Source organism: Microcaecilia unicolor, chromosome 1 (genome assembly GCF_901765095.1).
Source record: "Microcaecilia unicolor chromosome 1, aMicUni1.1, whole genome shotgun sequence".
NCBI lineage: Eukaryota > Metazoa > Chordata > Amphibia > Gymnophiona > Siphonopidae > Microcaecilia > Microcaecilia unicolor.
In genome coordinates, this window is record NC_044031.1 from 676,794,168 (window position 1) to 676,808,644 (window position 14,477).

At 43.1% G+C, this 14,477-nt stretch overlaps 1 protein-coding gene across 1 annotated transcript in view; it reads right to left on the bottom strand.

Annotated features, from left to right (window-relative positions):
- Positions 1 to 14,477, bottom strand: part of NEO1 (neogenin 1) — a 740,505-nt gene that overhangs the window by 141,924 nt on the left and 584,104 nt on the right. The window contains 2 exon segments of the mRNA XM_030191504.1: positions 6,016 to 6,170; positions 9,833 to 9,989. Of these exon segments, the coding sequence (XP_030047364.1) occupies positions 6,016 to 6,170; positions 9,833 to 9,989 (312 nt within the window).

The window sequence follows — 14,477 nt, forward strand, 5'->3', positions numbered from 1 at the left end:
GCAGCTTCTGCAGCAGTACTGGCAACAGACCTCTGTTCCTCTTCTTCTGTTCTGATCTTCTCCAGCTTTAAGGCTACTTCTTGTTGGCTATAAAGAACAGCACAAGAACAAGTGCTGTAGCTAATTCTGTGTCAGCCCACAACCAAGTTCTGCCTTTTAAATAGTGTGCTACTATACACTGGTGTATCTGGTTTAGACTTTCCTGAAGGCTCTGCTCCTTTAGAATTTCTTCAGTATCTGTCTTTATAAGAAACTGAGATACGTTTTTTGCTGAGTCACCATTGTTGCTAAATTGCAGTTGCTTTGTGTGGTAATCAATGTTTGCAGGAGTTTGAGACCATGGCTATCACCTGTTCAAGTTTATGCCAAAGATTGTTTAGATCCAGTATATTCCTTTCTGTACAATTTTTTTGCCATGCTTTCCCAGTTAGCTTACAGATCCTTCTACTTTTACAATGCCCTCTCTCGTTCTCAGGGCTTTCGCACATTGTGTTCAGTATTTCACATAGCTCAACATGCGAATTCTGATCAATTAACCCACTTCCCTTTGCCTTAGATTTTGCTATGGCCCATTACAAATCACATAAGCAGAAAACAGGAGCTTTTTCTATGAACACCCTATAGATGGCTGGGTGTGCAGAAAATAGCTCTGTGCCAGAGCTGTTTATAGACTTGCAAAGGTTGGGACCTGGCCTTGCGCCAATTAGAGCAGAAAAAACTTTAAGTGAGAGTTTGCAAATACACAAACTTGACTTTTGCAAAAAATTGGCACGCACACCTTAGGTAATTAACTGTGTACATTTCACTAGCTGAGAGCAGTTGATTTTGTGCCAATGTGTCTGCAAACTTTTCAAAATCTGACAGGAGCTGAAGTATCAATTTTGTTATACCTTCAACTGGCCGTAGAGCTAGCTCTGTTCTATGAATTGCTATGCACACTTTACTAATTTTCTTACCCAGTTTTATTTTGACAAATTTTCAAGAGAGTTCATAGAACTAAGTGCTTCCTTAAGGCAAATGTGCCTTTCTTAGACTTCTTGATAGCAACTGTAAGCTTTACGTGCTTTCTGAACCTCCCTGAGTGTTGCATTTTGAATTCTTCTGGCCTCAGAGAAGTGACTAGTACAATGATTGGCCTAGAGCCATAGGCGGTTGGTGGCCCAACTGTTTGGGGAGGCTAAAGGGGGGCGGGGTCAGGGGTGGGGCTTAAATCCATAATCGTCTGATAACACACAGAAAAAAAAAATAAATAAAAAGTCACAATTAATACCTTTTATTAAATTTCGATATTAGATATGTATCATATGACAAAGAATAAAGTGGTTGCTCAAAGCATATACTAACCACAATCGTAACTACAAAACACTATGCACAACTTTGTGCAAAAACACACTCAGAACCTTACTGTACCATACATATTACACTGGGCAGAACCTAATACATCAATATACCACACATACGGAAAATGCAGACTGTCAACAATATGAAACAAGGATCATAATATCAAAATTCTCATGTAGAGCCACAAAACATCCTAATTCATGTTTAATGTGGGATAAAATGCCATACATAAGTAAATAAATAAATATAAACATTTAATGTTAAGCAACTGATTCTCAAAGTGGACGTATTCCAAACACTATAATGAAAATAAAATTATCTTTTCTACCTTTGTTGTCTGGTGACTTTGTTTTTTCTGATCATGCTGGCCCAGTATCTGATTCTGCTGCTATCTGTCCTCTTAACTCCGTTTCCAGGGCTTCCTTTCCATTTATTTCTTTCCTTTCCTCCTTTCTTCTTCATTTCTGGTCCTCAGCTTCTGCCTATTTTCTTCCTCCATGTGCAGTTTTTCTCTCTTCCTTTTCCCTCGTCTCATCTCCTTCCTCACTCTTCCCTCCCCTCCATCCACCCATGTCCAGCAACCCTCCTCTCCACTCCATCCACCCATGTCCAGCAACTCTCCTCTCCCCTGCACTCCCCTCCATCTTCCCATGTCCAGCAACCCTCCTCTCCCCTCCCCCATGTCCAGCACCAGCAACCCTCCTCTCCCCTCCATCCACCCATGTCCATCAACCCTCCTCTCCCCTCCCCTCCATTCACCCATGTCGAGCACCAGCAACCCTCCTCTCCCCTCCATCCACCCATGTCTAACCCTCCTCTCCCCTGCCCTCCCCGCCATCCTCCCATGTCCAGCAACCCTCCTCTCCCTCCTGCCCTCCCCTCCATCCAGCAGCCCATCTCCCTTCTGCCAGCCATTTCCTGCCTTCTTCCAGCTCCCTCCCCACCGATCCTCCCATCGTCGTCAATCATCTGATGTCTGCCCGATGGCCCTCGTTCCCGTCCTGCCCTCGCCCTACCTTAAAATAGTGTAATTCTCCTCGAGCAGGCGGCGCCGGCATTGCAAGCAGCAGCTGGCTCCAGCGTTCCCTCGCATGGCTCCGCCCTCTTCTGACATGTTTCCGCAAGGGCGGAACCATGCGAGGGAACGCTGGAGCCTGCTGCTGCTTGCAATGCCGGCGGCGCCCGCTCGAGGAGGATTACACTATTTTAAGGTATGGCGAGGGCAGGACGGGAACGAGGTCCATCGGACTGATGTCAGATGATTGACGATGGCGACGTGGGGAGCGGAGGTCGGGGGATCGGTGGGGCTGGAAGAAGGCAGGAAATGGCAGCTGAGGGCAGATGGGGAAGTCTGCAGCTCGCGGGGCAGCGGTTGGGCTCTCCCCAAGCCTCTTATACTGGGCCTAGAGCTAAACCAGTAACTTAGAATTCCCCATTAGGAGACTCAAACTCTTAGTTCCAACTCTCCTTTAATGGAAAGAAATGAAACAGGCACTTACAAATTTAAAAAAGTAGTTGAACCAGGAGTACTACCTAAGCAGGAGAATCTGTCTGTTCAGCTACTCAGCTGCAGAAATACTGATGAATTTATGATTGTTGACGTGTTTGTTGACTGTCTGTGACTATCTGCCTAGTGAAAAGGTAATGCAGGTTTAGCTGGTCTGGAAAGGGCAAGGAGCTGATCCTTGCTAGGCTAAAGCATAAAACAGAGATGATCTTTCCATGCAGTCAATGGGAGGAGGAAGTAACCTCAGCAGGTAATGAGGCAGAGACCAAGGCCAATAACAGAATACCGTATGATAATGGAAAAAGGTAAACAAGGCAAGCTACTACTATAAATCACTTCTATAGCGCCACCAGTCGTACGCAGCGCTTTACAATTGAACTGAGTGAGCAGGGGTAACATGTATTTGGGGGGGGGGGGGGAACCAATGAACTTACAGTTGTAATTAGTAGAAAGTAAAATTAGTAGTTCATAATATAACTGGATTATAAATACAAAACAGTGCAATATGCACAAAGTGAGGGCTGATGTGGAAATCATTTTTTACAGCTGTCATTACCACACTCCCTGGGTCATTCGGAATGTTTCTGTTCTGCAATTAACTTAATGAACTAAACTCCAGCAAAGGATAACTGACTAATGAACTGCCTACAGAGAACACCTATTTCAGGTAATTTTCAAATTGTTTATTAATTTTGTTTTATCTGAGGAAAAAAAAAATCTAGACTCTCTAATAAAAAGCTGTTTTCAACCAAAAAAAGGGGGAACTATAGTTATAGTTAACCTAACTTGATACCCTGCCCTACTGAAGATCCAGGCAGCTTACAGTATTAAAAACAAATCAGCAAGAAACTCCAATATACAATAACTAACGCACAGCAAAAAACAAACAAACAAACAAACATGCAAATGTGTAAAAAAAAAAACCCAAACTACAAAGTCTCTTCAAAATCTCTCAGATGATAGTATAGGGGGGTAGGAGAACTGAGAAAGGACCCAAAAGCATCCCTAAAGGGGTTTTCAACCTGGCCTTAAACTTCTTAAAAGTTTTTTCTACAAACAGTTCACAGACCAGTTCTGTTAGAGGTTAAGCAAGCCCTAGAGGAACACAGAACCGACAACGCAGATGAGACAGGTGAGCAAAGAACCTGCCCTGGGACATATGCTTGAATCATAGTCAAGTATGCAGAAACCCCCTCATGAAAAGCCTTATTGGCAAGGGAAAAAACCTTGAACTTTATCCTATAGGCCACTGGAAACCAGGGAAACTTTAAAATCATCGGAGTTACATGATCATACCTATGCAGCCCAGCCAACCACTGGATTCCCGCATTCTGCAAAGTCTGTAAACGCTTCACCAAAAACTGCAAAACACCAATAATGACATAAATACCACTATTCCCCATCAGGACAACAAATTGGTGGATTAGAACTGCCATTAAAAAAAAAAAAAAAAAAGACAACCTTAAATAAACTGAAAAGTGAAAGTTTTAAGCATGCTTCAGTGAGAAAGCGCATGGTTGGTGTGGGTCCAGTCCTAATGCTCAGTAAAGGTAGGGGAGCTCTTTGACTTGAACTACCAGTTTCTGCTTTCCTGATCAAAGCTATGTGCACAGATCGACAGACAGAACAAACAACAATTTGATTAAGCCTTAACAAAAGGCGTTAATATGCATTATGGAAACATGCCTAAAAATCAGTTCCCTGCTTAACCATCAAGAAGAACCTAAACAATAGACTGAGAGGAATGAGGCAAAAAAGGTGGTCTTCCAGGAAGGCAGTCAAAAGTCATGCGGGAGGGTGGAATCTGAGCCATTGATGGGAGTGATGATTTTAACAAAAATTATGGAAAAAAAAACCATGCACACAAAACACATACTTAGAACACTGAAAAATCCTAGCTAAAAGATGTGGGAAGGGAGGGGACCCAGGCATAATAAATACGAGGAAACACCACATAGGGAAAGGAGAAAGAATTCACATTGGAGCCCAAATGCAGAGAAAAAGTAATACTGTCATATCAAAAACACTTTTTATCTTTGATTTGTGTTCTATGTATTAAGAGTGTGTTGGCAGAAATTTTATTTTATTTTCATTTAGTTTTATTTTCTTGTATTTTCCATTTGTGCCGTTCATTGTTATTTTTTAAGTGTATGACAACTTGCAACATTACTACATTGCATGGAACAACCTAGCATGCTCATAAAACAAAGCAGATTAAAACAATGGGGATGTCCATTTTTGTTTTAAGTGAGGTTGTTTAGAACATAGAAATATAAATCTTTTCAGTTACACAAGTCGTACCTATCACAGAAAATAAAGAGACACACCAAGGCCCCGATACTCAGAAGTAAACAGGGCGCTAGAGGCCATTAGCGCTGGAGCAGCGCCCATGTTTACTTGCGCAGCACGTTTGCAGGTCCTTACCATGTAAAATAACGAGTGGGGGAAAGGTAAATGCAATGGCATGCTAATGTATACAGGAAGATGTAAATGGCCAGGGAAGAAGGGCGCCCGTACTGTTGCAAACCCTGTGCCAGCTCAAAGCTTGATAACCTATTCCATGAAAAAAAAAAAAGGTCCGACCTGGCCCCAGTGGACCCCTAGCCCCTCACCCCCGCCCCCACCAAAGACCTAAAACCCTGGAGGTCTGATGGACACCAGATCCCTTTCTCCCCAAAAATAAAACCCTGGTGCCCAGACACTGTCCTCTCGCAGAACTCCACAATAATTAACGCTATGAGTGTACCTATTATTTGCATCTCATTACCGTTGAGCATTAGGGAGTTGTTCTGGGGTGCTGTTCTGGTGCTATTTTGAGCATCGGAGCAAAAGTGACTATGGAAGTACAGGAACTGTGCACAGAGACTGGCAAGAATTTACAACAAAGCTCTGAAAATTACACCTCTACTGTCATCTGTACTGTAGGTGATAATGATGAACTGAATGCCTTCACAGAATTTAATTTCTTAATTTGTGTACATTTATTTTTCTCTGTGGTAGCAGGGTATACCAAACAATTGAACACATCCTCTTAAGTGAAAGCAGATATTGCAAGAATAGGACTATATGTGGTATTCAACATAAATAAGCATGTTGTACACAACAGCTTAGTACATATCAATCTCTACCATGTGGTGGGGCTGTCTATTGACACACTATTAACTCACCTTCAGGCTGAGTCTCTACTTTGAGAGACACAGAGCTTTCTCCAGGTCCATGTTTGTTGCGTGCTACAACTCGGAAGAGGTAGATGGTTTCAGGCATGAGGTTCTGGATGGTCACCTGCATTTCTCCAGGGTAACTTGTATTTTCAACACGTTCTCTTAATGAAAAAGGATTTGGGTGGGACAGAATTCATACTTTAATAAGTTTGTTCTTTTAAACAGGGAAATTTGGCTTTAAAAAATATTTTGTATTTTTTAATGACATTCAATACAACATGCATATGCAAAACAGCCTTTCAACGCTGTGGGTCTAATACTATATTTAGCGTAAATGTTTGCACACATGACAAATTATCAAAATGTTTAATGAGCCATCATATAGCTATTCTGTTAACTTGCAGAATATGAGCTCCTTATGCTGCATTTATTTTGAACACAATATTGTTTAATATTTGTGAAAGATGCTAGACTAACAGCATTGAAAACAACAGTTCAGCTTTTAGCCAGTCCAGATACCATATTTGCAAAACAGTGTAAACCTCTCTCCACTGAACCAATAATATCTTGCTCTTGCAGTTTCGTGCTTGATTAGAAACATAATGACTACATACTAAGAAACAGCAACTGAATTTGCTCTGTTACAGGTCATGGAGAACTTTTTACAGCACTTTTTCAAAAGTGAAAATTTAAAACTGATCCAAGTTCATATACAAATGTGTAATTCATAAGATGTGTTATAATATATAATTGGCACTTGGCAGTCCTTAACTATGTGAGTGTTACTTGGTATTTGCTAGAGCTACTTTCCTCCTTTTTCTACTGTTCCCATACCATAGGTGCATATATAGATACTTGTACAATGAGAAGCCACCAGTACTAACAAAGGGGGTCATTTACTAATAGTTTAACACAAGTTAACTGTAATTCCTGGGCTCAATAAGAGGCACCAAATCATGATGGTGTCTGGAATTTTGTATCCTCCAAAACTGTGTTTACATCTCTAGCTGCCTTGGCCGCAAAAATGGGCTTTTCTTACATCTGCACCATGCCATTGCTGAACTCAGTGAATTTGTACTATGTGGTACAGGAAGAAATTGGCGGTCTCACTGTCTCAGGTTTGATGAGTTTTGAAAATTGTGAGATCAACAAGCTCTTTCTGCACCCTATTGCTCAAATTCACTCATAGCTTGGCAGTAGCACAGTGCAGATGAAAAGAAAGGCTGTTTTTGCAACAGAGGCAACCACGTAGCATTAGAAGAACTAAAACAGTGAAGTTAAGGAGAGAGAAGGGGATGGTTTAGGTGGGTGGGCGCAACATGTAATTCAGTGTGTTGAGACTGCTGGGAATGAGATGAATGAAAGAGGGCCAGATTGGCTGATTGGGGGGGGGGGGGGGGGAGAGGGGAAGGAAATAAACGAGCATCCCATTAACAGGGGGTGCCTCTGCCTCTTATGTACCTATGGGGATTGTTTCAGGAGAGGCACAGCCATTAGAAAGGTTAGCCAGAATCAGAGAAAGGAGACAAAAAAGCAGGTAAGGGGTGAGTAAGCAAATTGTGGAAGGAGGTCTTTGCATGGTAGGATAGCATTCAGGATAGGATAGGAGAGTTTACCTTGTGACAAGGCTACTGCCAGGGCAGCCAAGATGAAGCAGTTAGACCCAGAAATACAAGTACCAGAAGCCATTGCAAGGAGGGAGGCAGAGAGTAGCTGGAGAGAAAGGAATGGATTCCCAGCTCCAGCAGAGGGAGCCAGGGGGATAGCCAGACTAAGCCTATAATTTCGTCACCCACTAGGGGGAGGCAGAGGGAAGAAGCTCAGTTCCCCTGGATATTCAATCAATATACCATGCGGCCCCGCTGGGATAGAGAGGGGCCCAGGGAGAGGGAAGAAGATGATTGGATGAATTACATGGAAGGGGGGGGGGGGGGGCGGTAGATCAGAGCGGGGATGAAACCCAGGTGGGGGGGGGGGGGGGGAAAGCCTCTATGGAGTGGGAGAGTTCCAAGGTAGGGATGGCCAGCTCCTGAGGGTTTGGAAATGGGGTTAAGAGGTGAGAATAACCTGATTTGTTTGAAAACCTGCTTTACTTACCTGCTTTATTGGAGGCCTGATTTCTTTGGAAGCCTGCTTTATTTAATTGCTTATAGACAGCCTGACTTTGAAAACCGGCATTGTTCTGAGAAACACTCTGCAGGGTTGGAAACCTAATTGGTTGGAACCTGTTTGTTTGGGGATAACCTATGTACTGAAGTTTGAGACAGTGGTTATTGGCCTGATAAAAAAAATCGTTTGACCTAGCCACTGTCTGCAATTGTGGTGAGATCTGGAAGTTCAGTGGGTGGATGGCTCCACTTCGCTGGGAAGCAGTGGACCCTTTTCACAACCTTTAAAATCCTGTGGGTGCCAGGATTTCTCCTTTCTGGTTGAAAGATTGCAGGCCTAAGGAAAAGGGCTTTGAGAGTTTAAGCTGTGCCTCCAAGGTTTGGGCTTGGCTCCTGGTCCTCAGAGGCCGCTTTCTCAACCACATATTTGGCAGGCAGGTATGGGAAGACCAGGTTTGTTCCATTGGGCAAATTCAATAGTGATATGCAGATTGTCACAGTTGGTGGACACCTGAGCTAACCTAGCTGTTGGGGGAGGGAGGCCTTAAAGCTGAGAACCCTAGTTTTCACCCAGCGGTAAAAATTAAGGCATGAGAGCAGGCTTCTAAGTATTTGGCATGACTAAAATTTTTAAAGAAAATATGTCAAGCTGCATTAGTGCATGTTAACTGATAGTAAATGACCCAAGTGGGATAATTCAGTAGATTATAGCCTAAAGAATTAAGAATCTTCATTTTCACTTGGATTTTTATTTGATTCTAGGGCAGCCAATATGTCAAATTTCCAAAAGGTCCTCCTGTTTTGTCACATCCACAATTATAGTTCCAAATAAATTACAGTTCAGATGTATTCGATACCCAATATGTTGTGTCCAGGCATGCTTAAAACATGACTACAACATGAACATTCAAACACTAGACCAGTGATTCCTAAACTGTGGGTCAGGACCCCAAATAGGGTCATGGAAACAGGGATGCTCCCCCTCCTTCTGGATTTCCACAGTGACCAATGCTCAGTAGTGGCAATCAGCTTGTGGTCTGTTAACCAGTGAACAATCACCAGTCCCAAACCCCTCCTGGACAAGCTTCTGGTTAAGAGTGGAAACCCATGTAGAATACTTGGGTCTATGAGTGGGTAACTGATTCATAGACCCTGCACTGACTACTGATGATGTTGCTGTCTCTATGGCTGTTACCTTCCTGCTAAATTCTTCTACAACACTTCTATCAATTGCTTTATACAGGGAAGCAAATAGACTCTACAGTGCTGCTTACTCAGTATATCTCTAACTTGACATGGTTAACTATCACTAGTTTAACATACGGTAAAGTTCAAAGGGTCCAAATAGAAAGGGTCCAAAACATTAGAGACACTGCTTAACGTAGATTTAGATTGTAAGCTCTCTTGAGCAGGGACTGTCCTTCCCCATGATTAAACTTGTACAGCGCTGCGTAACCCTGGCAGCGCTATAGAAATGCTAAGTAGTAGTAGTAGTCATCTGTCTCAATATCATTAAAAAGAACTTAATTTAACAGATATGTGCATGTGACTCTTTTTCATTCATTAAACTCACAGTAAGATTTGCTCTGTGGGAGCTTAAAACCGTTTTAAAGACAGAGGTAGGATTATTAAACAATATGCTAGATGAAGCAACTAAAGCACAGTAGAAATAAGTGAAACTCCAAAGACACAAGAGTAAAAGTTAGAGTGCTTACCTTCCATCACCATCTTTACTGTAGAATACAGAGTAAGTAAGGTTATCTCCATGGGGATCCACCGGTGTCCTCCACGTCAGTTTGATAAAACGAGTTGAGACAAGAGAGGCCACAACGTCCCTTGGGGCTGAAGGCAGTGGTCCAACTGTTGCTGGTGCTAGATGGTCAGTAGTGGCACTGGTCAGTGAAGTGGGAGCTAATGTTGGGATGGCAACATCTTGGTATGTGCAAACATTGGGATATATGAAGGGCAAACATCACGACGGTTTAAAGAAAAAAAAACCACCAAGAAAAAACAAAACAAAAAAAAGAAATAAACAAAACCACGATGGGAAATAAAAACATATGTAAACACAAGGCAGGCCATTAAACTGAAGGCTAACATGCAGGAAAAGGGAATCTACTAAAAACTAATAATGAGGGATATTTAAGACACATCACTTGAAGGCAAGCATAGCTAATTTCCATTACAATGTGGTGAAAATGAGGTAGGAAAAGGGTAGGGTGATATAAATATTGAAATACTAGCTCAAAAACAAAACAGGACACAGAGGTGTCCTTTAGCATATTCTACACTTAACCACCTTTTACTTTTTTTGTTTTAGAAACAGTGTGCAATTACGTAAGTATACTCATAATATGCAACACACACATCAACATATTTATCAAGCAACATTGTAAGGATCAGTAGACAGACATTTCGGGCCACCAAGTCTTTTCATGTGGTTTGTGTAAAAAGTTATTTTCAGTTATTGAACTTAACATGAGAACAGAGCTGGATGTCAGTTTTGAATCTGATGTGGAAAAAAGAGGCATGAAATGGCTTTCCAGATTCCTGCCCAGAAAGAGAGAGGTCAAATTTCACACCAAAGAGCGGAAACAAAGAAGAGTGATAACTGTCACCAAATCTATCTCCTTTATTTCATAAACACACACTGGGGCCCAACAAGGCCATGCTGAATGGACATCATTTATGAATAAGCTAAAACAGAAATTTAAAAAAATGAGAGACTAATCGTCTCTCAGGCTTAGCTTATACTCAAATGCCATCAAGAGCAGAAGCCTGAGAGATGAGGTCCATCCAACAAAGACAGTATGAAATAGTGTATAAGTTGCCCCTGATCAAGATGTTTGCCGAAACACAGCTGTGTTGGGCTCCGGTATGCATTATAAGAATATAAAATAAAAGGAGACTGGGTGATAAATCTTACTCTTAACTCTTCACTGTTTCCAAATTATTGCTTCATAAGATAAATTTTGTTATTTCATGGTGTTATGAGATAAAAAGAATCATGTAATGCATACTAGTTATGTTTTATACAAATAATCATAATAAGAAATATGGAAAGAAATGCAAAAATGGTAAAATTATGTCTTACCTGATCATTTTATTTCCTTTAACGTAGCAGGTGAATCCAGGAACCAGTGGGTTAAGTCCACCTACCAGCAGGTGGAGATAGAGATAAACAAACTAAAGGCAGTGATGCCAGACGGCCAAGCTCCTTCCTCAGTTAGTATGTCATTTGTAAGCATTTGCCAAGGCCAAAAATATGAAACCAATATCAACCAGAAACCATCCTCACTGTGAAAAACAGAGAACCAATTAAGAAACACCTTCCCCCACTTCGTATCGAATTGCACTCCAAGATACTCTAGACTCTGAGTAGGAACCAGATGATTCTTGTCCATATTGACCACCCAACCTAAGGATTGCAACACCGCAATCACTCGGTCGGTAACTTGACTCTCCTCTCATCGCCCGAATCAGCCAGTTGTCGAGATATGGATGCAGTCGAATCCCCTCCTTCCGCAGGAATGCCGCCACCACCACCATGACCTTGGAAAAAGTGCGTGGAGCAGTGGCCATTCTGAAAGGAAGGGCCTGAAATTGGAAGTGCTGACCCAGCACTGCAAATCTGAGAAATCTCTGATGGGGCTGCCAAATGGGAATGTGCAGGTAAGCTTCCCTCAAATCGAGAACAGTCAAAAACTTGCCTGGTTGAACAGCAGAAATAACTGCCCTTAATGTCTCCATGCGGAAGTGACGAACCCACAAAAACTGGTTTACTTTTCTGAGATCGAGAATAGGCCGAAAAGCCCCTCCCTTCTTTGAAACCACAAAGAAGATGGAGGAGTGGCCTAGTGGTTAGGGTGGTGGACTTTGGTCCTGGGGAACTGAGGAACTGAGTTCGATTCCCGGCACAGGCAGCTCCTTGTGACTCTGGGCAAGCCACTTAACCCTCCATTTCCCGCCGCATTGAGCCTGCCATGAGTGGGAAAGCGCGGGGTACAAATGTAACAAAAAATAAAAATAAAAAATGGAGTACCGACCTATGCACCTTTTGAGAGAAGGAACAGGTCTGGCAAACACTGCAGAACCGCTGTCCTCTTGGCCCGCGATACACACCGGGACTCCAGAAAAACGTCTGTGATGGGAGAGAAGAATTCTAGCTTGTAACCTTCTCGCACCACATCAAGGACCCACTGGCCTGAAGTAATTCTGGCCCACTCTGAAAGAAACAGAGAAAGCCGACCACTGATCTGCTCTCCTCCTGAGTGGACCTGCGCCCCATCATTGGGAGGGCCGAGAAGGAGCCCCTGACGAGAGGGGGGGGGACCAACCAGACGCTTTTCATTGCGAAAGGAAGAACGCTGCCCAAAACGAGGACGCTGAAAGGCTATGTTGGACTGTCCGGGGCAATACTGTCGCGTCTCTCTGAAACGTGACCTCGAAGCTCCCTGCCTGGAAGTATAGACTTCCCTGCCGGGAAATTATAGACCGGTGAGTCTGACGTCGGTGCCGGGCAAGATGGTGGAGGCTATTATTAAGAATAAAATTGCAGAGCATATACAAAAACATGGACTGATGAGACAAAGTCAGCACGGATTTAGTGAAGGGAAGTCTTGCCTCACCAATCTAATGCATTTTTTTGAGGGGGTAAGCAAACATGTGGACAATGGGGAGCCGGTTGATATTGTATATCTGGATTTTCAGAAGGCGTTTGACAAAGTGCCGCACGAAAGACTCCTGAAGAAATTGCAGAGTCATGGAATCGGAGGTAGGGTATTATTATGGATTAAGAACTGGTTGAAAGATAGGAAGCAGAGAGTAGGATTGCGTGGCCAGTATTCTCAGTGGAGGAGGGTAGTTAGTGGGGTCCCGCAGGGGTCTGTGCTGGGTCCGTTGCTTTTTAATGTATTTATAAATGACCTAGAGATGGGAATAACTAGTGAGGTAATTAAATTCGCCGATGACACAAAATTATTCAGGGTCGTCAAGTCGCAGGAGGAATGTGAACGATTACAGGAGGACCTTGCGAGACTGGGAGAATGGGCGTGCAAGTGGCAGATGAAGTTCAATGTTGACAAGTGCAAAGTGATGCATGTGGGTAAGAGGAACCCGAATTATAGCTACGTCTTGCAAGGTTCCGCGTTAGGAGTTACGGATCAAGAAAGGGATCTGGGTGTCGTCGTCGATGATACGCTGAAACCTTCTGCTCAGTGTGCTGCTGCGGCTAGGAAAGCGAATAGAATGTTGGGTGTTATTAAGAAGGGTATGGAGTCCAGGTGTGCGGATGTTATAATGCCGTTGTATCGCTCCATGGTGCGACCGCACCTGGAGTATTGTGTTCAGTACTGGTCTCCGTATCTCAAAAAAGATATAGTAGAATTGGAAAAGGTACAGCGAAGGGCGACGAAAATGATAGTGGGGATGGGACGACTTTCCTATGAAGAGAGGCTGAGAAGGCTAGGGCTTTTCAGCTTGGAGAAGAGACGGCTGAGGGGAGATATGATAGAAGTGTATAAAATAATGAGTGGAATGGATCGGGTGGATGTGAAGCGACTGTTCACGCTATCCAAAAATACTAGGACTAGAGGGCATGAGTTGAAGCTACAGTGTGGTAAATTTAAAACGAATCGGAGAAAATTTTTCTTCACCCAACGTGTAATTAGACTCTGGAATTCATTGCCGGAGAACGTGGTACGGGCGGTTAGCTTGACGGAGTTTAAAAAGGGGTTAGATAGATTCCTAAAGGACAAGTCCATAGACCGCTATTAAATGGACTGGAAAAATTCCTCATTTTTAGGTATAACTTGTCTGGAATGTTTTTACGTTTGGGGAGCGTGCCAGGTGCCCTTGACCTGGATTGGCCACTGTCGGTGACAGGATGCTGGGCTAGATGGACCTTTGGTCTTTCCCAGTATGGCACTACTTATGTACTTATGTACTTATGTACTTAAGTAGACTTGGGTCTATCCTCCGGAAGACGCCGAGATTTGGAATCCCCCAAATCTTTAACAATCTTTTCTAGGTCTTCCCCAAAAAGCAATTTCCCTCGAAAAGGCAATTTAATGAGCCGTTGTTTAGAGGCCATATCTGCGGCCCAATGACGGAGCCACAAAAAAAAACGCCGAGAGGAAACGGTCAAGGCCATGAGTTTGGCCAAAGCACGGACCAAATCATACAAGGCATCTGCCAAATACGCCAGCCCAATATTCATCAGCGACATCTGAGGAGTTCCCGGCACATCAGACTCCGAAATCAAATCCATGACAGAATGTAGCCAACTGAGACAAGCTCTAGCCGCATAAGAACTACAAACAGAAGCTTGAACTGTCAAAGCGGCCACCTTAAAGGCACGTT